At 39.0% G+C, this 23724-nt stretch overlaps 1 protein-coding gene across 2 annotated transcripts; it reads left to right on the top strand.

The window, feature by feature from the left end:
* Positions 1-467: 467 nt before the first annotated feature.
* PLRG1 (pleiotropic regulator 1) lies at positions 468-14867 on the top strand. 2 transcript variants are annotated; one of them, XM_051618505.1, is made up of 15 exons: positions 468-533; positions 1904-2010; positions 2251-2393; positions 3031-3084; positions 4584-4677; positions 5101-5191; positions 5388-5489; positions 7589-7681; positions 8013-8162; positions 8278-8379; positions 8889-8991; positions 9583-9691; positions 11161-11300; positions 12512-12705; positions 13388-14867. In XM_051618505.1, exons 1-15 carry the CDS (start codon positions 525-527, stop codon positions 13445-13447), a joined length of 1551 nt encoding a protein of 516 aa, XP_051474465.1. In that variant the 5' UTR covers positions 468-524; the 3' UTR covers positions 13448-14867. The 2 variants fall into 2 exon arrangements, with proteins under 2 accessions (XP_051474465.1, XP_051474464.1); XM_051618504.1 differs by lacking the exon at positions 468-533 and adding an exon at positions 1041-1241.
* Positions 14868-23724: the final 8857 nt, after the last annotated feature.

Here is a 23724-nt window from a genome sequence, read left to right as displayed (position 1 = left end):
GTGGCACTTCAGTCCTGGGACTATTTTTCCATATCCTCCGCATTTTGAGTGGTTCCCTGGCTTTATTCTTCTGAACTCACAAAGAAAACAACACTTAAAAGCTGCAGCTGCGCTACCTAAAAAACAATTTCAAAGGACAAAAACTTCTATTAAATAAGGCTGATCAGAGCGAATTCAAATCCCTCGGCGCGGGGAGCTACTGCACAGACACCATCCACTGCCTCACCGCTCGGGGGCAGTTCGTACAACACCGGGTGCCTTTCAGAAAGCTGACTATTGCGCTCTCCTGGTCGGTGCCCGTCATTGCAGACCTCCCACGGCAGGGGACGGCGCTGGGGTCCCGCCCCGGGGGTCCCGCCCCGGCACCCGGTCACTCCGCCCGCCCCGACGGCGCCCGCGGGACTCGAACCCGCCGCCCCCGCCCCGCCCCCCGCGCTCGCGGCGCGTCAGTTCCGGCGCGGCTCGGGGCAGGCGCCGGAAGCGCCTCCATAGCGGTTCCCTGCGGGCTGGGGTTCGCCGGCGCCATGGGGGAGGTGAGGGGCGAGGGGGCCCGGCCCGGCCCGCTTGTGGGCCCTCGGGTCCTGCCGGCCTCGCCCTTGAGGCTGGAGAGCGCTGCCGGGGCGGCTTGGGCCCGTGAGGGGCCGGGGCGGGGGGAGCCGCGCGCGGGGCGGCCACAGCTGCACCCGCTCCCACCGCCTTCCGCCCTCCGCCGCGGGGCCGGGCCGGGCCGGGCCGGGCCGGGCGGTGCCTCCGCCTTCCCAGCCCCTGCCTGGCCCCCTCGGGGCGGCGGAGGGGTGTTTCCCGCCGGTCCTCGGGCTTTGGCCGCTGCCTGGCGGGGCCGTGGTGCGGGTCCTCGCTCGGTCTCTGGGTCTGGGGCAGGAGTGAGCAGGCGGTTGTTTTGCTTTACCGGACTTACACCGGGTGCGGAGTTGGTGCCGGGGAGAGGATGCTGTAATGCCCAGCCTCCAGCCCCTCGCTGGCTTAGTCAGCTGGTCAAGAAAACAGTAGCTCTTTTTTTTTTTTTTTTTTTTTTTTTTTGTGAGGGCTTGGAATTAAAGCTGGGGAGAAGGACCCCGGTCCTGTAGGCAGTGCAGTAGTTACTGTGGGGTGAATGTCGTGCGTGTCTGAAAGCAAGTGGTGGTGTCAGGAGCATGGAAGAAGATGCAAAGACTGCTGCCTCGTGTAACACTGGACTAACTGTTTTTTTACAGAGTGGTGTCTCTGTCAAAGAATACTTGCAGGTTGTTCTTCCCTGTTGGGAAGGTGTTCTGTTACCTATTACTCATGTAGTGATTTCAACAGCTGCTGTTGTGGAATAGTAATTAGCTACTGTGATTCTTAGTTCTTTCTCCAGTTATATGAAATTCAAAACCTAATTCCAAATGCTGGGGCAAATATAAGTTAATAACTTCTGCTTATTAGTTGCTGAAGGAGATTTTAAGTATGTTTTGATTTTAGTAAAAAATAAAAATTATAAAAGGAAAACAAGTCTTGTTAGGTTTGATCCCAAGTTTTATCTCAGTAAACTGTGCTATGCTTGCATAAAATGACACTGCACAGAAGCAGATGATTACCCTTGTTCTTTTTTATGTTGATAGTGAAATAAAATTTACAGGAGTATATTCAGGATGCCAGTGCAGAAAGTGTGATCAAAGTTTTTGGCTTGCTTTTCAAAGTCTTGGCAGTTTCCAAGAAAGGGAGTGTTAGCTTGTGTAAACACTGAAATAAAACAATTAACAGATGCAATTAATTTTTCAGCTTCCAAGAAGAGCAGTGTTTCCTGTGAGCCAAATAGTGCTGTATCATCCAGCAATACTGAAATAGCTGCTTAGTTCAATGTATGTTTCCATTTTTCATTGACTTATGTCCAGATGTTTTTGAAATATTCTTTTATTTATTTTAGGAAGTCCAGAAGCATTCTGTGCACACACTTGTGTTCAGATCTTTGAAGAGAACCCATGATATGTTTGTAGCTGATAATGCCAAGCCTATCCCATTAGATGAAGAAAGGTAAGTACTGCAATCAGTGAAATTCTGGTAGGACTTAAAGTTTTAAATCGTGTGAGTGATTGCTTCATGAAGACAGAAGTTCAGGTGTTTCTGGAGATTTAACAGTGTAGCCTTGAGGGGAGAATAAAATATTGGAATTGTAAAGTAGGTTGTAAATAATACTTTTCTAAAGTACTAAGTTGTTTAATAACAATTTAAAACTTGAGGTTTAATCAGGACTGTGTTTTACTCTTCCAACAGTCACAAAGTGAAGATGGCAGTCAAGCTGCGTACAGAGTATGGCTCAGTGCTACACATGCCTACTCTTAAAGAAAACTTAAGAGAGAAGGGAGGCCCAAATACTGGGGATCCTTATGGACACAAACAGTATTCTGGAAATCAAGGTTAGTTTGCTCTTAGTGGTATATTTGTCTTTTGTGACAGTCTCACTGATGTAAAATCTGAAGAATGCAGTCCAATGTTTGTTAGAGATAAAGATGGAAATAAAAATAGCATTTTTACACTGGTATTTTTCTTGCTAGGGTCCACAGGAGGTAAGTGATTCAGAACAAGGAGGAGGTTTGGTTTAACAAAGGAGTAATAGAGTAATAAGACTCTTAAGAGATCATAGATATTTTAATAAGAAAACAACCTTTTTCTTTTCCAGTGCCACACATAATCAGTTCTTGTGGCTTGCTTAGGTTTCACACACTCATGATATTTGTGTACTTTAATCCTTTTCCATGAAAAAAGTATCTTTGGCGCCGTGGACTTCTTTTGTCTTGAGAGAGTCCTTCTTGATAACAAGTGGCATCACCATCTCAAAAATGTATTTTTACTCTTTATTTTTTAAAAGCTGAGGTGACCATAACAAAATTAATGAAAATCAGAAATGTCTAAGTGTGGTACATTAGAAGTGATTGCTGGTGTCTCCTGCTGCATATGACCTGCTCTGTTTTCCTTCATTTCCTGGTTGAATGCATCATTTGCAGTGCAGTACAGAACTTGGTTATTATTATGAAGTTTTTCTTGCTCTTTTAGGACAAGAACTTGAGTATTTGATAACAGGTACACATCCGTATCCACCTGGGCCCGGTAAGTAAAATTCTGTGAATGTTTTCCTGGGATTTTTGCTTTCCTGTCAGAACTAGGTATCCTCCATCCTAGTAGGAGCAGGCTTTTGTCCCTGTTAAATGTTCTGGGATAGGAGGTACAAGGAGGATTTAGGAATAGATGCCGTGTCTTCTCACTAAGCATCAGTGGATGTGAGCTGGCTGTGAGATGATCAGTTGTTCTATGAGGTATCACCTCCGGTGGTAGCATCATAACAGAAATGTCCTAGGAATCCCTTCTCTTGGAGAGCTTGCTGAGTCCCACAGATCCCTGATGTGGAAGAGCTGCTCTTAACGTTTTGTTGTGAGCAAGAAAGGGGCATTCCAGCTAGAAGGAAGTTGAAAGAAAAGGGGGAATGTGTCCTGCTTTTCATCACCAGAGCAGAAAGGTGTAGGTATCACCACCTTTTTCTGAAAAAGAGTTACTAGAGTCTAAGAGTGTTAGTGTCATTTGGTTTTGTCTATGCTTGAAGGGTTTGTGCTTCTGTGTTGTGACATTGGCCGTTGCTAATTGGCACTTTCACTGATCAGTCCTGCTCTTGTAGCAATTTAGTTTTAGCTGTTTGTCTTTTACTGTGCTTAATTTTACTACAGTCTGGTGAGAAATGTGTTATGGCTGAAAGGAGGTTGTAGGGAGGTGGGAGTTAGCCTCTAAAGTGAATAATGACAGGACAAGAGGAAATGGCCTGAAGTTGCTTCAGGGGAGGTTTAGACTGGATATTAGAAAGAATTTCTTTACCAAAGGAGTGGTTGGACAGTGGAACAGGCTGCCCAGGGAGGTGGTGGAGCCACCATCCCTGGAGGTATTTAAAAGAAATGTAGATATAGTGCTTAGTGACATGATTTAAGCACTGAATGGGTAAATTAGGTTACAGTAGGGGGATTTAGGTTATGGTTGGACTTGATGATCTTCGAAGTCCCTTCCAACCAGGATGATTTTATGATTCTGTGATTGATTTGGAAGTTAATAAATGCAAGTGTTCAGTGGACCCTCAGCCATTAAAAAAAATGTGCATAGTTGACTCTAGTTGTGGGGAGAAGATTTGCTCACAGAGGTTTCTCCAAGTTCAGTGTTCTTTTAACAGAATCAAATATGTCACAATTAAAAGTAAGATTTCTTTTGATGTTGTTTCTTGTTTTAGCCTAGACCTCTCACCCGAATATGGTTTTTGTTTTCATCTGCCAGAACTTTGGTTAAGGAAGGAAATGTAGAAATGGGAGTGTGGAATAAGCTTACCAGTGTACACCAAAACTACACTTTGCGAAGAGTTGTTAATTTTTTTTAAGTCATCTCCAGTTCTTAGGATGAGATTGTAAATTTTAAGTTGTAGTCTGAAATACTCACTTTGGTAGGACTAATGCTTTTGTAATTCTGGCACCACTGCATGATACCAACCACCACATAGTGACAGCATAATGAACTGCAATGAAGGACCAAGGTTAGCAAATACTTGTTCGGTTTTTGTTGTTTTTTTTTTCAAGGTGTGGCTCTGACAGCAGATTCTAAGGTCCAGAGGATGCCTAGTGAGTCTGCAGCACAGTCCTTGGCTGTAGCACTTCCTGCTTCTCAGTCCAGGTACTGTGGTGTTACTTCACTAACACATTTTTGTTATCTATGGGCATTTCAAGGCAAGACACAAGAGTCAGGATAAAAGGTACTTTTGAGTATTTTGAGTGTTCTGATTTATAAAGTTAGAATTACTTTTAGAGTGGCCAGACATCATTTTTATGTACTTTTTTTTCTTCAGCGTTGTGAGAGACAATAGGTAGAAGTTGGAGCAAGGGAAATTCTGGTTTAGGTACAAGATAAAGGTGAGGCACTTTTTCTGAGTGTCTTTTACCTCGAGGTGGTCAGGCCTTGGAATGGCTTATCTAGAGAGGTTGTGGAGTCTTCATCCTTGGAGGTCTACAACACTCAACTGGTTGCATCCCTGTGATACCTTACCACTTAGTGAAAGGCAGTTGATTCCCACCCATCAACCATTTTTGTTCAACCTAGGTTGGATGCCAATCGAACAGCTGCTGGTGTGGGTGATATTTACAGGCACGCTGGAATATCTGAGCGTTCGCAGCCTCCTGGGATGTCTGGGGTAAGTTTGTTGCACATCTAGTGTGAGAAGTGCAGAGTGTTTACCAGATTGCTTCTGGATTCATCGCTGTGTTGTGTGGCGATCTCCTGACTGACTAAATTTAGTCAGGGTTGAGATATCGGTGTGAGAAGGCTTTAGGTTTTAGAAAAAGAGGTAAGCTATAAAGCATAAAAGTAACCTTCCTTTTAACTTACAGGCTATGGTAGAAGCTGGTGGAAACAAAAATTCTGCATTAATGGCAAAGAAGGCTCCAACCATGCCTAAACCACAGTGGCATCCACCTTGGAAACTGTACAGAGTAAGTTACAAATTTACGACATCACCATGCATATAAAAGTAAATTATTTTTTATCCTGTAAAGACCTCAAATCATTATTTTTCTTATCATTCACAAAAATGAAACAAAAAGTGATCATAACTAAGTTGTATATGCACGCTTCATAACTGATATTAGAGTATGAACATTTTTATTTGATTTAGAAAAATATTTTGTGAGTATTATTAATTTTACACTTTTGTTTACATAGGTTTAGTTGTATTGTGATAAATTAGAGTTGCTTTTTTTTGGTCAGATTCTTTGGTAGAGGTGGAAAGACAAGGTGCATAATTTGAAACTAATAACATTAAAGAAATATTCTAGTAATGTAAACGTAATGGTATTGTCCACAGAAACAAAGGCAGTCACTGTCTGAGTCAGCCAAACTTGTTTTACTTGCTATGAAAATGGGGGGGAAAAAAGATAAATTATTGAATTATTAATTAACTCTGCTGTTTAGATTGCTTGACTTCTAGTCTTTTTAAAATTAGTCTAATTTGTCTTTTAATTTTCTTAGGGAGTAATAATAGCCATTTCCCCAAATCTCAGATAATTAAGCATTTTGATGATGAGTATGTCAAGGTAGCTGAGTTGAAGGGAAAATCTCTAAACTTACGCATTGGTTCAAAGCTTTAATTTTTCAGTTGAGTCTCTCTGAACGCTTACTTTTTTCTTTTCTAGGGGGCTGATTCTTACTATGAAATTTAAGCAATGTAATATTTTGTTTGGGAAAGGGTGAATATTGCTTAAGGAACATCAGGCTTTCCTGGTATTTAAAAATCTCATGCTCTATTATCAGAATTATATCGGTTTAGCACTGTTCATCTAAATATAGCGCTATATGTGTACACTTAGATCTTCAGAAGAGTCCTGGATGTTGTATTAGTTATAAATCTTAAGGTTGTTTTGTTTTTTTTAAAACCACTTGATTTCAAAAGAATATGAAGATTTTCTAAATAGAGCAGTATTAGAACATCCTTTATAAGAAGTCAATGCAAATGCCATTTGAAAAAAATGGCACCAAAACAAAGCCTTGAGAGATATAAGCTAAAGCAAATGAAAATGCCTACTTGTTAGGAGCACTTTCCTTTGAGACAGACTGTAAATACAATTCAAGTCACTGTACTAATTCTACATGTCAACAGTTTTACTGGAGGCTTGCTGTCAAAATCCTTGCTCAACAGCAAAAACTTGTTCAAGCAACTCAGAAGCGTAGCTGGAATACCAAATGGGGGTTTCATCTTATCTCTTGTTTAAAATCTACATTTTAGCTGGTCTTCCTAAGTTTGGTTTGAAGTAGTTTGTGAAAACTGGGGATTTAAAATAGGTCAGATGAATTATTTATTAGATTTTTTTGTTTCCCTGTAAATGCCAATTTCTATTCCTAGACCATGAAGAAATCTAAACAGCTGTCTGGAATGCATGTTGCTGTGATCATTGTGGTCTCATCTGGTCAGAAGAATCCACTTTAGTTTTCCAAAGTATTTTTGCCTTCTTAAGAACTTGTTAATCTGAACAAGTTTTAGATGATCTGAAATTACCTTTATGACAGTAACTGAAATGTGACATCCAGTGAAACCAAATACATTTTGATTTAGCCGTTTGACTTCAGAGAAATGAGACAAACTGAAAGGTTGCTTTAAGCAAACCAGGCATTGGTAGAGCTTTTCTTGTGAGATCTTTCTCCAGGATCTTCTGTAATTGTTCTTCAACCATTATTGTATAAGCAATATACAGCAGTAGCAGGAACTTGTGTTTAAATACAATCTTTTTCTGCCAAGCATCGTTAAGCCTGAGTGTTGTTGACTCTCAAAGGACTTGAAAAAGTTGCCTATAGGAGCAGAATCTTTCTGTACTGCAAGTTCCCCAAGTCTGGTGTATGACACGTGAATTTCCAGTAGTCTCTTCATTTAGCTAAAGTATAAATCAGGCTCTCCAGAACTAATTTCACATTTAACTTTTTGGGAGGCATGTGTTTCTTGGTCAATACTAACAAATTCCACTGTTGGAGAAGGAAAATTATATTGACAGTTGTATGTGTATTATTTTAGGTTTAGAAAAGTTTTTGTTTTTTTCTCAAGGTTATCAGTGGTCACCTGGGTTGGGTGAGATGCATTGCAGTAGAACCAGGAAATCAGTGGTTTGTTACTGGCTCTGCTGACAGAACTATAAAGGTAAGAGGCTGGAAAAGGTCACTGACAGTTTGTGTGGGGGTGTTTTTTGTGCTCTCATTTAGGAAAGTCTCCAGCCCTTGGAAACAAGTTCTTGGTTACCGCTTGCAGAATAATGAACTGCGGAACATTTTTCCTTACTTAGTCGTAAAGGATTTGTGGAGTATTACTTCTTTTTTCTTAAATTACATGGTAGCAGCTGGGAAGCAAACGTTGATGTTACTGTTACTAATTTAAAATTCAGGCTTAAGAGTTAACTACATTTGGGCTGTTTTCCGAGACTGCCAATGTGTAGCTTTTAGTTTTTTACCTCAAAATGCCTATTTTGATGCAGATATGGGACCTTGCTAGCGGGAAATTGAAATTGTCTTTGACGGGACACATCAGTACTGTACGAGGGGTGATAGTAAGTGCAAGAAGTCCATACCTCTTTTCTTGTGGAGAAGACAAGCAAGTGAAATGCTGGGATCTTGAATACAATAAGGTAACCTGCAGTTTCTTTAATTTGAACTAATTGGTGGTGGCAAATATAAAAATCAAAACATTGAAAATATTTTTTCAAATGTCCAGTTATTGTGTGTGCATTTTTATTCATCTAGGTTATCAGACATTACCATGGTCATCTAAGTGCTGTCTATGGTTTAGACTTGCATCCCACAATAGATGTCCTGGTAACATGCAGCAGAGATTCAACAGCACGAGTAAGTATAGCATCGTTATGTTTGTACCTCTTGATATGTTGCTGTGCTTCAACAGGTTCCATTTGTAGAAGTAAATACTTCCCAAAAGTTAATATGAGTGAAGATGAAAATACTAAGATGATTTGTGTTACATGTCTTCTATCACTGATAAAAACTGAAGGCCCAATACACAAAAATGCAGTGTTACTTCAGAAGGATGTTTTATTTCTTAACTTAGTTGGTAGAATTCATAGTATATATAGGATCACTTTGTGGCGTTTAGAAGATGATATGGCTTTATGGTGACTTCAAGTTATCTATGTGTCTGGAAGTTCAGTGGCAGGCTCCCTGCTCCCCTTGAAATTTACCAGCTGAGGCAGTTGTGTGATTGTTTAATGAAAATACCAACCTAAATATCATCGCGTAATCTGTAGAACTATGGCAAGGAATACATGTAATCAATGACAGTGCCTAAAATACATTGAGTATGCACCTGTCACCTCTGTGGCCTATTTCCTGTGAATTCACAGATTTGGGATGTGAGGACGAAAGCCAGCGTGCACACGTTGTCGGGACACACAAATGCGGTAGCGACAGTGAAATGCCAAGCTGCAGAGCCACAAATTATTACAGGTATAGTGGGCATGGTTTCACAAGTAACATGATTGAAAAACATTATCGTGAACATATGATTCGTTTTCAGTAATTGTGAAGTTCATAATCTTACCTTTGTTAATTTATTCAACTTCCCTTATTTTTCTGTTGAAAATGGGTCTTGCAATGGTTATTTCATGCTATTAATGGTATGTTTAAGTAAATACAGATGTGCATTGTTTGAATCTCTTTCTGCGCTTCGTGTGTTCATATTTTTTGTTGTGATATGTATTGAGACTTCATTTTCTATGGTATTTCACAGTTCTTTCCAATCCACTTAAGAAGCGTCCAGTACCGTGGTTAAATAGAAAGTTCATCTTCTTCCCCATTATGTCAAATTCTAGTTTTATTTTGTAACTACTTAGCTCTCCTTGAATTTCAAACTGCTTAAAAAGACTGCTAAAACCCAGCACCTTTCTTGTGTGAGGTAGCCACTAGTATCATATTTTTGTAACAAACATTAACAACATTTTTGTCTCACGTAAGAAGTTTGGGCTGCCTTAAAAAAAAAAAATTATTAAATAATAAATATGATGATTTCCACTGCTTTGTATTTTCTTTTATTTGCAGGTAGTCATGATACTACCATACGGCTCTGGGATTTGGTGGCAGGAAAAACCCGTGTTACTTTAACAAATCACAAAAAATCTGTAAGAGCAGTAGTGCTACATCCAAGACAGTAAGTTTTCCTCATTCTTTTACACTTTCACAGTGGTGACAGAAAGCCAATGTGAGTGATGATTTAGAATGGTAGGGCATAATAATGTGAAAAACTAATGAGCTTAAAATGCTGTAAAAGTGTACATATCTGTTCTCAAATACTTCTACTACACTGATTGTGCTCCCCAGCTATTGACACTGGTGTACATTAGCAAGCCTGAGAATTATTTATATCCCACAGAATTTCTTATGTATGTGTCTTTGATGCAGTCCTTGAGAAACTAGTGACACTGCCTTTTTAAGTCTAATAATAAATACATAGCTGAATGATTGTTAGCAGAAAGTGAAGTGATTAATGTAAAGTGGCACGTATGTAAATAATGCTGAAGGAGACTGATTAATGCAAAAGCATCTTTTTGAATATGTCATTGACTGCACAAGATATTTCAGTCTAACTGACCTTAAACTTCTTGTATATAATTTTCAAAGAGGGTGTTTTTGGAAGTACTCTGAAATTAGTTGCTGTATTGCAGTTGTCTGTTCAGATAAATAGCCATTTCAACAATGGAGAAAAAGAATTCACATAGAACTGTAGTACTTGTGTACCTTCAGTATTTGATGATTAAATCCTGTTAATGCAGAAATTTGGAATCTTTTAAATGAATCAGTTCTGATCCAATCTGTGTGTCTGAAAAATTGTAAAAATCTCATGTTATGCCTCCTAGCTGTAGCAGAGAAAAACCTTAGTTTGAATTATATTTTGAAAAAAAAAAAAGTGGTTTCAGATTCATCCATCATACTTGTTTGAAAAAAAAAAAATAGTGTTTTATTGAGAAGTAGAAACTGTCAAAATACTATTTTTTGTATTTCTGTTTTTTAATATTTCAGTATTTTTTTCCTAACCTATTTTGTTATTGAAGAATCTTCTAAATAGACAAAAAATTGCTTAGTTGTTGTGGCAACAGCATTTCCTACAGGCTTTGTATGTGCTACCCAAATAACCTTATCTGCTTCCACATGTTAAAATGATGGAATTTACTATTTTAGGGTAACTCAATAAAACAAGTTTTCTGCTATAGTTGACTTTTTTGCAGCGCTTTATCCTTAGTTGTGTAGTTTTAGAGGACAAGCCAATTTTTTTTTCCTGGTATCTTTACTGGTGGTGCCCTTATACCTGAAAATTTGCCAGAATAACAACTGACAATAATGTAACGTGCATTTTTAATATTTGCATATTAACATCCTGTGTGACAAAGGATTTATAAAGGTTAGGTAATCTATGGAACAGAAAGGAAATGGGGGTAGGTATTTCATGAGTTAATAAAATTGCTCCATTTTATGCTAAGTGTCAGAAAAGCATTAGTATTAAGTAACTTTTCAAAGAAAAGCATTTAGTATTAAGTAACTTCACAACCAGCATTTAACAGTAGTTTCAATAAAGGACGTTTTTTATCCTTACTTTAATATACTGTGCTTATTTTCTTTCAGTTACACATTTGCATCTGGTTCTCCAGATAATATTAAACAGTGGAAATTCCCAGATGGAAATTTCATTCAGAACCTTTCTGGGCACAATGCTATCATCAACACACTGGCTGTGAATTCCGATGGTGTTCTGGTCTCAGGAGGTAAAATGAGAAATACATTTTTTTTATTTCCATTCTCCCCCTCTACTCTGCCCTAGTGAGGCCACATCTGGAATATTGCATCCAGTTCTGGGCTCCCCAGTTCAAGACAGACAGGGAACTACTAGAGAGTCCCAACGGAGGACAACGAAGATGATTTGGAGCATCTCCCTTATGAGGAAAGGCTGAGAGAGCTGAGACTCTTCAGTCTCAAGAAGTGAAGGTGGAGGGGAGATGTTATTAATGCCTAGAAGTATGTAAAGGTTGGGTGGAAAGAGGATGGAGCCAGAGTCTCCCTTTAAATACCAGGAAAAACTTTACGGTGAGGATGACAGACACTGTAACAGGCTGCCCAGGGTAGTTGTGGAGTCCCCTTCTCTGAAGATACTCTAGACCCACCTGGATGCAGTCCTGAGTAAAGTGCTCTAGAGGATCCTGCTTTGGCAGGGGAGTTGTACTAGATGATCTCTAGACATCCCTTCCAACTCTGACAATTTGATGATTCTCCTCTCCTGCATGTATGCATGGCTGGAGGTTCTAAGGCAAAGTGCTTGCTGAGCTCTCCTTTATCTGGGCCTGTAAGCCTGCTGCAGCATACAACTTAATTTCAGACTGAGTAGGGCCACTTTTATTTTCCTGGATGTTACTGAGCTGCATGCACAAAAGTGAGTTTGAAAAGACTTTTCAGATTGCTGTAAATACCCTGTAGCTGATACTGCTAGCAGTAAGGCTGGTAGTGGTTTAAATTGGATTTGAAATAGAACCTTTGCAAACATTACGCCGATGTCCCGTTACAGATTCCTTAATGTTTGTCTTCTGTTGGGTAGGATGATACCTCTTTCTTCAGTTGTAGTGATGGTACTGGACAGGGAGCTTGATATTCAGAATGCCAGTCTTTACTTTGCTTTGAAAGCAACTTGCTGCAATTGCCATGTGATGTGGTGTGTCACCTCTAAGGTGTATCTGATGCAAAACTGGAGGAGATTCTGAGGAAGCTTCCATCAGCCTTATAAAACAAGATCAGCCTTTCTTAACTAAGAAGGAAAACAGTAGAAAATAGGAACCTTGTAGGGTGTACTGAGTTGTTCTACATTAATGTTATAGCTGATGTATTCCTGATGCATTGATTAGTTGTTCATTATAACCTTTTTAGAAAACAGATATATATTACCTGGTTAAAATACTAAGGATGCTTGTTTGTCTGTTTGTTTTAGCTGATAATGGTACTATGCATCTTTGGGATTGGAGAACTGGATACAATTTCCAGAGAGTACATGCAGCTGTACAGCCAGGCTCTTTGGACAGTGAATCAGGAATATTTGCTTGTGTTTTTGACCAGTCAGAAAGCAGATTGCTGACTGCTGAAGCTGATAAAACCATAAAAGTATACAAAGAAGATGATACTGCGGTATGTCAAAGTGTCTTTTTAATGTATTGTCATGAAATCAACAGATTTCAAGCAAGTCTTACACATATTATTGAGATGTGTGCAGACTTCGTAGGGCATTTGATTGAAGTTTGAAAGCAATGTGTACATAATCATGTTAAGAGGACAGCATCTAGTTTATGCACTCCAAATTTCTTGTTATATGCTTTATTACAAATAAGTCAGGTTCTTCAACTCTTCTGCTAATGTCCTTTGTGATACAGTTTGGAGAAATCAATACAATAATGTTCATTGAGTTTTGAAGCCAGTAGGGGAGGGTGTGCAGTTGTATGCATTGAAACACAAGAATGGGCAAAAGTACTTCTGTGTATGATATAGATTAGTTATTTGCCTTGACAATTTTTAGGATCCAGAGTAAATAGCTTATTCTCAAATCTGAATCCATTTACTAATTAGGACAGTAGCTTAATGTGTATTTTGTCAAGGTATGTCTATAATGTAAAGAATATAAGGATTTGTTGTAAATGGAATGATACAAATTTTTGTTTGAATAAATTAATTGCATAGTACTTTAGCTAATTACAACTTAAAAGATGAAATAGAGTATATATACTATGTGAGTAATATTTTAAACGGAACCCTAATTATGGGTGAATTGCCAGCTAAAATAAACCTTAAGAAATGTTTATTTTTTTCCCTTTAGACTGAAGAAACTCATCCTATCAGCTGGAAACCAGAAATTATCAAGAGAAAGCGATTTTAGTGCAGCAACACACTTATACTGTAATTTTGTTTTGGTTTTCCTGAGAGCATTCAGTCACATTTTGTTCTGCCTAGAACAGCAGAGCAGGAAGTCAGTTAAGTCATTGCTATTTCAACATGTTTTTGTAATAAATTTTATTTCTCTTCCCTTTTGTCTTTTTTTGGTGTGATCCCAGTAAACCGGTTGCAGCTGTTAAAATTCTCTTTGTGGAGCATGTATATGCCATGAAAAGGACAGATATGCAGGTGCTTAATTTTTTGTATGAAACCATTGTGTAAGTCTAAAAATATTTTGAGCCAGGTTTTCTGAAAGACCCTTGGTTGACTCAAAAAATTATTTGTGAATTTATGCATAGAAGCCATCTAGTGGAACTTCTTGAGCTACACTTTTGGATTTTAGACCAGTATTGTTTATTGTACATATGCTAAGGATATACTGTTATGGAACAGTATATACACTAAATTCCAGAGTAATAGAATGATCAAGAAAAAAGCAGGACAATATAATAATAATAATGTTGTTTGCTTTATAAACACAGCCACTGAGCATTGCCAGTGCTGTTATTGAATGAAATAGGTCTTCCAAGTGTTTATTTCCCTAGGAAAGCTTTCATATTCAACTCCTCATCTTCACTCATTCAGAGTGGGCCTTCTGTAGCAAAGACCACTGTCAAGACATATTGTTCACAGTCACCAGAGGGTTAGGACCAGTTGACTTTTTGTAAGTCACCTGTTGGGTTTGGTTTGGTTTTTTTTCAGTTATCCAAAGCATGTATGATGATAGAATACAGCAAAATTTTAAAACTGAGCTCTTGAGAGGAAAAGTTCTGAAGTCATTCCAGCCTTAATTTTACATGTTGCTGTGTCCCCATGATCTTATGAAGGAATTGAAAAAAAAAAAAAAAGCTACTGAAAGATATTTAGAGTAAATATGTACGCCTCATTACTACAGCTGTGATGTCTGTGCTGCTGTAAAGCCATTGCTCTTCATGGGTGGAGAAAAGCATTGTCATCAAGCTGTTCCCTTATTGGCAACCTTGTTCCCTTATTGGCAGCCTCGTGAGCAGCATTAACAGCTGCAGTGGCAAGTTCTGTGCTGGTAGATGCTGAGCATTGCTCAGTGGCAACAACGTCAATAGTGAGCCGTTCACAACCATTATTTCTCTTCTGTGTGACTTATTTCAAATCTGGGATTTATGCTAGAGAAGTGACACCTGCAGTGGAAAAAGCTTGTAAAAATAAGTGCTGTTTACGTTATGAGAATTTTTGTTTTGTCTTTTATGATGTTCAGGAGGTCTTGTATTTATCATTTAAATGTTTGACAAAGTCCTTTTAAAGGGCAGGGAATATTTGGTGTTTACAAGTTGGATTAAACACTAGAAAAAATTGAAGTATCATCCAAATAAAATACCACATTCTGAGATTCTGTCATTCTAATTTGTGTAACGGGGAAAAAGACAGGTTGTGGCTTACGCATAGTTTATGCTGTTGCTAGTGCTTCATTCCAGAAATCAATGAAGTATTTGTGTTAAACAGAATTTTCTTGCTCACAGTGAAATCCTCTGTAGGAAACCAGAGCGGAGAGGAATAGCTTCCTTGGAAAAAGACGGGATTGTTGTGGGGTTTTTGTTTGTTTTGTTGCTTGTTTTTTTCTTAGATGCATCTTCTATTTCTTTTGATAATTTGGAATTAGGAAGGGAAAATGAGAGGTTTTGGCTCGCTGTTCTAGCACATCTTCTCTGTCCTGGCACTTTCCTTTAAAAACTGTGTTTATTCCACTGTTTATTGCTTTGAAGAGAGATTGGAAAGTCTTCTGTAGAACCCTTTTCCTCCCTGGACTTGTGGAGGAATCTGCTGGCATGTGGCAGTGGTTTCCAGGGCATTCTTTTTGTGCCCGGAGTAAAGATTTGGATTGCAAATTAAAGGCTATGCACTGTTATTTGGAGTAATGTTTCTTTTTGGTCTTTATAATATGCTATCCAAGTTTTACGTCTGATTTAATTTTTTTTATTATACTCTAACATTTTATTTGCATGTTCATTTCCTTCCCAGCAGTTTTCTCTTCCACTTGGCAGTAATGTGAGTATCATCACATATACTTCTGCAAGTATTATTTATGACACATCAAGATTATCAAATTTCATTTAAGAGCTCGTTTAGTGCAAAATAAGCCTAGATAGTGAGTTATGGCACACATGTATTTGATTGTGTAGGATACAAAGTGATACATTAGTTTTGTCCATTTAAGTCCTAAGGTGAAACGAAAGAGAAGGGTCTGGTCCACTACAAGTATTTTATGTGCTTCTGGAAAGTGTCACACTGTAATGTAAGTTAAAGTAATATTGAACATGAGTCTAATCTCAGAAAATAACTATTGTCATTTATTTCATAAAGTTTGATACTGTCTTCTGTATATGATCAAATCATACATGATTTTACCACAAAGCTTGGGCTTTGTTTTATGCTGTAGATAATTGCAGACAAGAAAATGGGGTTTTGTTTGTAACATAATTTTTAAAAGTGTAATTGGTAAAAGTGATAAAATTAAGGTTACTCTTTGCTGTACACTAAAGCGTACAATGTAAGCTATGTGGCTAGAGTGCTGTCATTTGCTGACAGTATGAAACTTGTGCAGAACAATATGTCTTTGGCGACTGAAAGGCTTACAGAAGTTAATCTTCAGTAACCAATTTATTTTTAGTCCTGTTAGATAAGAATTGAATTGCTATGCCTGATCTAAGTGACAGTGATTTAGCCATCAATAAAACCTTCAGTACAATATGATTTCATGTCTTTTCTGTTTTGGGTTTTGTAAAACGAACAACAAAAAATAACTAAATATATATTGAAAGTTAATTTAGGTTTAAAATTTATTACTGTTTCCCATAGTACAGTAACAAATATTTTTGCAGATCACCTGTAATGAAGAGAGAAAGTACTGATGGTTATTTTATTAAGAGCTTCCTCTTTGCTTGAAAAGATTAGCAAAACAGATGCAGAATTCATTAATTTTCTCTAACGTGTTTAAAAAAAAATAATTAAACCTCTCTGGAGTTACACTTGAGGTCTAGGACAAATTCTGGATGTGAGCTGTGTGAGTGGAAAAAAAGCATAGAGTCAAACTAATTTTGGTATGTCTTAACTGGGAGCAAATTAAAGGTATTTCTCTCCATGGTATATAACTGAAAGTTTGGTCACAATGAAATCAATGGGAGTTCTGTCAATGATTTTTGAAGTCAAGTTTCACTCTGTTTTGTTTTTTTTCCTCAAGTGAGTTTAAGACTCAGTTTGGCACAACATTTGTGTAAGTATCCACAGAAGATGGGTTTTTGTGCACAAGATACATAATTCTTTTTTGATGAGGCTTCTAAATTTGTATTGGTGCACCTAAGAAAATGCTGAGGATTTGGAAATGAATGCCAGTAAGCCTGATCAACTGAAAAAGTCTACCTGCAATTTTGTTCTATAAATTTTAACTCTAGATTAGCAGGCCTAGAAACTAGCATAAATTACTTCCTATGGAAGCTGTTCTATAAGCAGAATATGCAGTTGGTGGATCACTTCATTCCCTTGAAATCAAACAGGTCTTCTGCTGAAATGAGCTTGAAGGCTGCATGAAGAGAGAGAAGCTTTTTGACTTGTTTTTTGTCTGTAGATACAAAAACTTGACAGATGGGGAACTACAGATTAGGTAAAGCTTGCCACTTTGGGAGACTCCAGTGATGTTTCTTTAATGGCAGCAGCTCTGAATGAGGTTTCTGGCTTTTTACATCTTGAAGCCTTATGAGATTAGTTTTGTGTTTAGTAGGCCAGAAATTCCTATTCTACATGTTGCTGCAAAGCAGCAGTCAGATACATTTAACAATATATGAAAAACTCTACAGGATTTGCTTTAGGTGGGAACTGCAGAGTTTCTAGATGTGGACACTTGTTGCGTGTTTGTTTTTTTTTTTCCAAATGGTATATTGAAAATCTTTTAAAAGTTTTTCACTTCAGGAATTTGCAGAATCAACCCTTAGGTGTTACTGTTTTCCCATTGCAGCTTGTATTGAAGCTATAGTATTGGCTTTGTAAGTGTTTAGTTGGGAACCTTTAAGTCAGCAACATGATAATTTCCTTCTGGTGCATGTTATGGCCAGGCTTTTGTTAACCTTTCTTTAGATTTTTGTTTGTTTGTTTGTTTGTTTGTTTTGAATATGACAACTACATAAGCCATGAATGTATGTCTAAGGCATGGATTAATTTATGCACTTATCTGCAAATTAGACCTCAACATTATAAACAATAATTTAACTAAATGCTTGTGTCCAGGTAAGGAAGACTGAAATCAGTGACAGGAAAACTACAGTTGAAAAGAAGATATCTTAAGTTTGCACAGACTTGGGAAAACTATGTTTTATTTTTCTTTCCTCAAAACCAGCGCACCTTACACTTGTGCTTGAGAAGTGCAGATAATGCATGTGAAGCACCGTCATGATAACTCCACGTACTTTGGCACATGAAGAACTGCAGAGCAACATGGAGTGAAGAGTCTGGAGGGGTCTGCTGCTGCAGTGGGATTTTTAGAGTGGAAGAACTTGCAAGTACAATTCTAAACAAGGCTTAAGAGTAAAGTGTGAAGAATGAAGCCAAAGTGAATAGTGTAAAAAGATAGTGAAGCTGATTTTACAACTGACTGAACGTAAGGATTACCTTACAACACAGTTTGCTTCTTTCTGACAGGAAAATTGTGAGCTGTGGAATGAGACATGACTTTATATCATGGATTGTCATGCTGACAGGATGCATTGCTGTTGGGAGACTATCATGTGATAAATAAGGGTGTAGGTTGTACAATCTGAACAACTTTTGTACTGCATCCAACAGCATTTTTTTATATACTAGGAGAAGAAAACTAATCTTAACATGACATAACTATTTCCAATTAAATCTCCTTGACAGGCAAGCTTCCTGCATTGACAACTAAAGATCTGCTCTCAATAAAGCAGCAATATAGAGAATGAATAGAAAAATTCCATACAAAAATTTTAACATGGCTTCAGTTGCCAGATGAGTCAAATTTCATGTGCTATAAGTATATTAATTCTTTCCTGCTCATTCCATTTCTTTTCTTCCCATGCAACATGGTAATGAACTTGCTTCTTTCAAAGAAAGCTTGGCAGTACAACCCCACCATAATCAATCAGTTCTGCTAATGACTTTGTTCTATTTTGGAACTGAAAATCCCACTGAATGAGTTTTATTATTCCATGTTGATCTAAATCATTGTTTAACAGGAAATTCAAAAGTAACCAGCAAGTCAAACTCATCATGGTATCTAAATCAAGTTGTAGATAAAAGTGTTGCTAATTAAAACGTATGTAGTGAAATGCAGTGTATTTCTCTTCCTAAGCAAACCCATGTTTTTATTTGTAAGTGAGGTTGTAAATGTCCTTTAATTACCTAAGGGGAAAGAAGACTACTGGTGTTAGGCAGTTTCCTAGTGGTATTGATCCATGCAGTTGCCAGGTCAGTTATTCTTCAGTCATTAAAATAGGATGACTGTGCTTAAATGGCACGGTGTGTTTCATACTTTCATACTCTGAAGAAAATGTCCACGTGCTTTCTAGTAACACAGCCCTGAGGTCTATAGGAGTGCATTTTTTTAAGTAACCTCTCACACAGGTTTCAATTTCTTCTTGGTATTTTTATTTTTCAGGCAACTGAGGCCTTTTATGAGGAAAACACTGCTAAGAAATTGGAACCTATTTCCAGCCTGATTAATTATGACCTGGTAACTCCTTTCTTTTCTTCCTTTTCCCCAAGCTTACCCTGGCCTTCTTCCATCGACAGCATCCCCATGGAACCTGTGTGATCCCTAACTGTTCTGGAGAGCTTCACATATTCCAGGCACAGAGCACAATGCCATGGATTCCTCTTCCAGGTTCCCCGTGGCTCTGCCTCACTGCATCAAATGTGGTGACTGGACTATGCAGTGGGAGCATTTTGTGGTGGGAAGTTTTTTCTTGGAGACAGGAAAATGCAGACTTGATAAAAATCTTATTTTCTCTCCTGATAGGCAACCTGATGTTTACAGATTTTCCCTCCATGCTCCCTGTTCTCACCTCAGGAGTGATACACTACACTGCGTATAAAATGCTCTGGTGGTTGCTAGAAATGCCCCACACTGGCTTTAGTAACAAAATCTGACAACTTTCACTTTCTTGGCAGAAAAATAGCAAGTGGTAAAGCCTAAGACTGAATGGGACACACACCAAGGAAACCTAAACCAAAGTTAGAAAGATGTGGAAGTAAATCATGCCCGTGGGCTTTTTCTCTTTAACCTCCTGTTCTGCTTAGCATCATGCTCAGTAACAGGTTAGTAGCCTCAGCTTACCCTAGGGTAAGTTGAGATTGTCCTGACAAATGCTTTGTATTGGTGAAGCTGAGCCAGGGGAAGACGTAGACGAATGCAAGAATCTGCTAGTGAAAGGCTGTTGTCCTTGTGATGGGAAAATGTCTAGCTTCTCTCTCGAGTGTTTCACGTAGTGCTCTTTAGTAGTGCTAGCTTCTTAAACTACATAAATAGTTGCTATCAATAGTGTAGGAAAGAGATCTAGTATTTCAGGTAATACAGGTCTTAAAATCGTGGACAGAACTCTAAACTGTCTTAAAAATGTGTCCTTGGGAATAACCCAGGACAGATCAATAACATGGTATATTTTACCATTTAAAAAATTGCATACAAAAAGCCACTATCTATAATGGTCAGAATGAGGAAATAAGAGAAATTTCTGCTCCTCAAAATATTGTAAATTTTTTTTACTGTAAGAGTGACAGAGCACTGGAACAGGCTGCCCAGGGAGGTTGTGGAGTCTCCTTCACTGGAGACATTCAAAGCCCACCTGGATGCGTTCCTATGTGATGTACTCTAGGTGACCCTGCTCTGGCAGGGGGGGGTTGGACTAGATGATCTTTTGAGGTCCCTTCCAACCCCTAGGATTCTATGATTCTATGATTCTATTGTCTCCATCCATGTCTTAAAAAAAAAGAAAATAAAAGCCTGAATGTTGTTCTGTTCAAAGAGGAAACCAAAGGACTTGTGGGGTGGGTGTGTGTAGAAAGTGAATGGCCAGAGCAGAAATGTCCTCCTTCAGTTCTATGAATGCATGCCTTACACCCTGTTTATGCCAAGGCAGCTCCATTGGCATAACTGTAATGATAATGGGTATCTATGGAACGGGGCATGTTGGACATGAAAAACAAAACTGGTGATTATCTGTGGGAGACACCTTACAGATAACCACCAGGAGCCAGCACATTTTAAAATACCACAGCTGTTGTCATTCATACCTTAGGCCAATACTGTGTTCACACTGTCTTAGTTGTAAGACACATCAGTTCACACATTTTTTAACACGGTGTGTCTCTCTGGTGTAGACGGGACCAAAGTAATATGTGGTGCAATTTAGAAATCTTCCCATGTGGACAACATGCTTTTCTAAGAACAGGAAACCTCATACTCTTTCATCTTCTCTTTCCCATGGTTTCTGTTGAAAGATTTTCCTGTACATTCTCACATGGAGTTAAAGTCACTTTTCTTCCTCAATAGAAGGGGAACAAAATAGTATTAAGTAAGCAAGGGGAAAAGTAGTATTCCTTGAGACTTTACCTGGGAAAGATTAAAAAGTATTAGTTTCACTTTTTGTTGGTAAGCAGTTATAAAGTAGATATACTCAGATAAGCCCCTCACAAAAATGCATTTTATGTCTTAGTTTTTTAAATTCATTTTCAGTGCCTTTAGATTTCCTTAGGCTGCTGTGATTTTTCCTGTGCTGAGGCTGACAGGGACACTGCTACATCAGAGTGAGATTCTGCTTTCCTCACTCCTGGGCACATCATATTGCCTCCCATCCCCAGCCTGACCCTCCCACAGGGGGTAGGAGGTGGTGGCTGGAAGCCCAGCCGCTACCATCTGCCAACCCTGAGCTCTGCCCTTTCCTCTGCTGGTGCCCAAATACTGTTTCTCTCCTGTTTGTTCATGAGCAGCATAAAAGGATAATTTATTTCCCTCCTGTGTACCAGAGACCATCAGGGAGATGAGTGTGTTACAGGGAAAGAAGGAATGGTTTTCGTTTTTTCCTTTGGTGCTTAGAGTGAGATCACCTGCTGGAAACACTAGAGCTGTGTTTATAGGGTCCTGTCTTCTAAAATTCACTGCAGAGTTTCTAGAAATATGAACTTTAAAGTGCTTTGCTGACAATTTTGCTATTTCTCCTGTCAGAAAGCATCAAAACAATAAAAATACTGTTAGTGATCTATCATTTGCCACAATAAGCACCGAGTGTGGACTTGGCATTTTCATGTGCTTTTCTTTGGAGATTCTGATGTAATTTTTTACCTTTGAAATGGAACTTGGTAATACTGGTGATTCGCTCTCTTGGGTTTGCAAATTTTGTTTGGTGAGATCAGTGCAGTTCAGGGAAAAGAGACTACAGCTGAATATAAAACGTAGCTGGCTTTGCTCACTGCCTGCAGCAATCGTCCCTAGCAAACATGCAGCCTGAGCAGTAACTGAGATAGCACCACGGGATCCTACTCCTTAAGCTGTGACTGCAGGACTGTATGACTGCACAACTGCAAATCTTGTTCTTTACAAATTGCATTATCTCTGGTGATTGTTAGGATGGTTTTACATCTAGGCTGCTGGTCCAAGATACTAGTGTTGAAATATTTTAGCTGTTCAAAAACTTTCCCCATAGGGCTGAGGGCAGTCTAACCCCTCATGGTGCTGGGGGCCGTCTTCCATTTTGGAGGTTTCTTCCCAAGTACAGAGGTAGGTCCTGCCTGTGTTGCTCCATGTGTGTCCCCACTTTATCTCCCTTTCCTAGGGACAAGTGGTAGTGACAGCAGCTTTGGCAGTGTGGTGTCAACTATGTGGAACTGTACCCAGCTGCTCAAGCTGTTTGCTGCCCCATCATCCGTTCACTCTCCCCTCTGGGAAAGTGGTAGCATGCTAAATGAAACGCATGCCAGATCCAGCCAGGCCACTGCTTTGGCCTGTGCTGCCAAACAGCTGGGGAGCAGAGCTTCACCAAGCACCTGGGAGTGACAGTCTATGGTCACCAAACTCCCAAAGTGCTGCTGATGGGCACTATGTCAGACTTGCACTGCTTCTTCAGGACTCTAGGACTGAAATCCTGGAATCTTCAAAATCTCCCAAGGTCAGGTCTGGCAGAGACAAAACTGGCTGTGGCTGATGTTTGTAATAGCACAGGTTCCACTTAAAAAGCCCAGCCCAATCTCCCTTTAAAAATCTTTACACCAAACTTAGCATGCTCTGCAATTTAACCAACTACTTTACATGATGGACATTGAGCTAGAAAAATAAAGCATATGCATGTTCCAGAGGAAAAAATGTTGGGAAGCTAAGTTTGTGGCTCCTGTTTCACCCTCTTCTCATTTTAAATTAAGCATCAGGACAGCAATGCTGTGAGTTGCAGTGTGTGGCAATTCTTGCTGCTGCATGCCATAATGGGAGGAGAAGAGGAAGTGTTGCTTGTATATTCTCTGCTCTGAAGTATTCTTTGCCTTGCCAAAATCTCTTCATTGGCATTTTCTCCCTATCTGGCTCAGTGGAGCCATGCATTTGTTTTCCATTAGTTGCCTCAGTTAATATGACAAATTTTTCTTATTATTCTTTAAGATTATATTTTAAATGAAAAAACAACACATTCCTTCCATGGTCTGATACATTGTTGGAAGAGCATTTGCTGTCTTTGCCTCATGCTCTTCTTTTCACTCATTTCCCTTCTTTTTTCCTTTGTTTCATTCCTTTCTTTGAGCTGGTCTTACTGAGCTGCACACCATGTTAAATGTGTTTTCGTGTATGTTGTGCTGCGCACAAACTGTGAGAAAGAGGTTTGCTGTTTTCTCTCAGTGTAAGCCCAAGTCTGCCATGTACTCTCACAGGGAGAGCCCAGCTGACCTGTGTGCTGTGAAGTGGATGCTGGAGGTACTAGGGATAAGAGGATGATGGGTAAAAAGAGCAACCAGTGATTAAGAAGAAGCATTATAATCTTTTGATTATCTATCTTGGTTGGTTGCCTAGCTCACTTCCCATCTATCTCTACATTGTCCACATCTGTTCTGGGGTTTTGCTCCTTTAGAAGAAGGAAAGAGAAATAAATCTGGGTGCACAAGAGAATTAGTATTGAGAAATATCATGGAAGTGAGATTTTTCACATGGTCTGTGTGTCCTATAAACCCACCACAGAAGCAGGACCATAGGATCAAGCC

This window comes from Apus apus, chromosome 4 (assembly GCF_020740795.1).
Source record: "Apus apus isolate bApuApu2 chromosome 4, bApuApu2.pri.cur, whole genome shotgun sequence".
In the NCBI taxonomy this organism is placed as follows: Eukaryota; Metazoa; Chordata; class Aves; order Apodiformes; family Apodidae; genus Apus; species Apus apus.
The sequence above is the reverse complement of the archived record's forward strand: the minus strand, read 5'-3'. Positions and strand labels throughout refer to the sequence as shown.

Coding starts and splice junctions, on each gene's coding strand:
- PLRG1 (XM_051618504.1), top strand. CDS start 1,152: ATGGAAGAAGATGCAAAGACTGCTGCCTCGTGTAACACTGGACTAACT. Junction 2,394..3,030: donor ACAGTATTCTGGAAATCAAG/GTTAGTTTGCTC, acceptor TTGCTCTTTTAG/GACAAGAACTTGAGTATTTG. Junction 5,192..5,387: donor AGCCTCCTGGGATGTCTGGG/GTAAGTTTGTTG, acceptor TTTAACTTACAG/GCTATGGTAGAAGCTGGTGG.